Source organism: Arachis ipaensis, chromosome B09 (assembly GCF_000816755.2).
Source record: "Arachis ipaensis cultivar K30076 chromosome B09, Araip1.1, whole genome shotgun sequence".
Lineage (NCBI taxonomy): Eukaryota > Viridiplantae > Streptophyta > Magnoliopsida > Fabales > Fabaceae > Arachis > Arachis ipaensis.
The window spans coordinates 108,916,567-108,919,731 of NC_029793.2; the positions used below are offsets into that span (position 1 = coordinate 108,916,567).

The window sequence follows — 3,165 nt, forward strand, 5'->3', positions numbered from 1 at the left end:
GAATATCAATCAATCAATCCAAACAAATTGAAATTCAAACTCAAGGAGCATAATAGCATAATTAATTACCTATGAACCGAGACAAATCCTAATAAGATAATCCTGATTTAATCTAAATCAACCTTACAGCAGCAAATCATCCTAACCAAATCCACTTACTAATGAGAAATTAAAATACTACTATTCCTAAATTAACCAAAACAGAAAACAAATTTAAAGAGAATTGACTTAAGAACCTACTTGAAGACGGAGAAAGAAAATGCAGGGACAGGGGAGGCAGTGATGTTGCAGCGGCACTGCTAGTGGTAGCGCCGGCAGCTCTGATGGATGGAAGTGGTTGCCGGCGGCTGGTTCTCGCCGGAAGAAGAAGCAATGCTGCTCTGTTCTGATTCTGCGAACTGTAGGTTCTGTGTTTTGGGAGAGAGACAGAGGGAGGTTGGGTTAGGGAGAGAAGACGAGAGAGGGGAAGAAAAGGGGAGAGAGAGGCGCGGCGGAGCTAGGGCTGCCGGCGGCAGAAACAGCGAAGGAGGGAGTTTGAAAAAGAACGCTTCAGTTGAAGTGGTTCACAGTGATGGGTGGCGTGGAAAAGAAATGAAAGAGGGGGGTCAGAGGTGGTGGCCAGTGAGGGTGGTGCAGCGGTTCGACGATGATGGTGATGGATATGGTGGTGAGGCCGAAGAACAGAGAAGAAGATGAAGAAGAAAAAGGGCGAGGAAGAAGAAGAAGGCAGCCAGTGGTGGTTCTGTGGTGATGACACTAAACCTGCAACTAGCAATTACAAAACAGCAACAAACATTAGTACATTATAAAACATTCCAAAACAATGATGACACTAAACCTGCATAGTAAATAATCTCAAAGACAATGATCACCAATATCCAGCAAATAAACAATAAATACACAACAACAATTTAGCAAATAAACAAGAATAAGACCTAAATAGAAAATCCAACAAATTAAGTTGCAGCAAGCTAACAATTTGGCAAATTAAAACAACAGCAGCCCAACAATTTAGCAAATTATCAACTTAACAAGTACAAGAACAATTAGCAAATTAACAAGTTCCCAATAATAGTTAAAATTTACCAGAAGAACACTAATGCAAGTGGAATAATCATGCTAATATGTTTTCTGCAAAGATGCTATTTGTGCAGCTAAAATTTCCTAATTACTATGATCCAATTATTAGAATTTCACATGCAATCAACTTACTAAGTTTCTAAAAGCTAGAAATTATAAAACCAACCAAAAATATGGTTAAAGCATTTCATCAAACATGGTGAGTGCGGTAAAATTAAAACGAAATAAGAGAATTCAAAGCTTAATTTCAATGTGATAGAGAAGAGAACATAACTATCGTAAGTTTGTAACTTAAATTCAGTCTATGAAAAAATCCAAACCACTACCAAATCAAATAATTACTTATTGTAATAGAAATCAGAAGTTGCAGAGTTTGAAGCAGAGTATTGGTGTTGTGTGAGTGTATCGTCTGGTGGCGGGTTTAGGGAACTCACGGCGGCGAAAAAAGAGAGCAGTTCGACGGCTGGATGGAGCGCACGGGTTGGTCGCAGAGTTTGAAGCAGAGCAACGTGGCTTCCAAATGAACGCGAACCCGAACGGTGAACAGCGATTGAACGCGAACGGTGAACGCCAAGCGAACGTGAACGGCGAAGAACGCGAACGTGAACGGCAAACAAGCAGCGACGGAAGCGCAGCTGAGCAGACAAAGACGACGGACGCCGAGCTCGAGGAACCAGCCGCGATCGGTGACAGCGAACAGGGGTTGAAGACTTGGAGCACGAGGGAAGCTAGATGACGGATGGCGAACTTTGAGTGCGACGGACAGACGGCGGCATGCCACTCCTTGCGGCGGTGGTGTAGGCTTACAGGGTTTTGTGGTTGGGTTTGTGTGATTTCTCTGAATGAAAGAAAGAAAGGGAGAAAGGGAGAAAGAAACGAAGGAGCTTCTTTTTTGTGTAAACCGGCCGGGTTTCAGTTCGGTCCAACCGGCCGGTTCTCTTCGGTTCAATAATTTTTTCCGGTTTTTACCGGTTTACATACTTGACCGGACCGTTAATGTTGCTGGTTCACGGTTGAATTTGTTCGACCGGCTGATCCGGTCCGGTTTTTAGAACATTGCATATAACTCATTTTTTCGATACAAGTTCATATAAGTCTCTTTAATTTAATTTACTTCGCGTGTTACTTTCTAACCAACTTTTCAGTTAACATGCGAATATATAACTGCTTTTTTCGAAAGAATTTCGTTTCCATTTTCAAATTTTTTTTCAGCATTTTCGATCAACATTCTCTTTCATCTCTGCGTTCTCTAATTTCTCTGCGTTCTCTTTTTTCGTTTTTTGCGATCTTCTTCGTTCTCTATGTCTTTTAAATCAACCTCTGAAATCATTTTTGAACAATTATCTCGTTGTTGAAGATAATGCATGACTCAAGTTCAGATTGTTAATTGAGCAAGAGTGAAGTGGATTATTGTTTTGAATCTAATCCAATGACTGAGTTGTGGTTCGATTCTAGTTAATATTTTCGTTATTTGTTTATGATTCTGCAGGTGAAATAATATTATTTTTGTTTGTGAAAATTGATATTCATCATTGACGGTTTAAATTAAATGTAATGTAAGAGTTCTGCATTAAAGAAAACATTATTGTGTATTTGCAGCGACAAATATTCTCCATATACAAGTCAATTTTTTATACAAGTTCATACAAGTCTCTTTAACCTAATTTCACCTCACGCGTCACTATCTAACCAACTTTTCAATCAACACACGAATATATAACTGCTTTTTTCGAAAGGATTTCATTTTTATTTTTTAATTTTTTTCAGCGTTTTCTATCTACGTTCTCTTCCATCTCTGTGTTCTCTCGTTTCTCTTCGTTCATTCTCTGCGTTCTGTTTTTTCGTTTTTCACAATTTTCTTTGTTCTTTGTGTTTTTAAAATCAAGCTCTGAAATCAGTTTTAAACAATTATCTCGTTGTTGAAGATAATGAATGATTCAAGTTCAGATTGTCAATTGAACCAGAGCAAAGTGGATTATTGTTTTGAATCCAATCCTGTGGCTGAAATGTGGTTCGATTCTAGTTAATATTTTCGTTAGTAGTTTATGATTCTGTAGGTGAATAATATTATTTTTGTTTGTAAAA

At 38.7% G+C, this 3,165-nt stretch overlaps 1 protein-coding gene across 7 annotated transcripts in view; it reads right to left on the reverse strand.

The window, feature by feature from the left end:
• Nucleotides 1–1,949, reverse strand: part of LOC107618728 (pentatricopeptide repeat-containing protein At1g11710, mitochondrial-like) — a 7,269-nt gene extending 5,320 nt beyond the window's left edge. For 3 of the 7 annotated variants that reach the window (XM_021111518.1, XM_021111516.1, XM_021111514.1), the window contains exon 1: nucleotides 241–332. Coding sequence is in view for 1 of the 7 variants with exons in the window: in XM_021111515.1 (XP_020967174.1) it covers nucleotide 241 (1 nt within the window). In the remaining 6 variants the exon portion in view is untranslated. Of the gene's footprint in view, nucleotides 1–240; nucleotides 769–1,514 lie in introns of those variants that run through there. The other 4 variants (XR_002354076.1, XM_016320866.2, XM_021111515.1 and 1 more) reach the window with 4 other exon arrangements.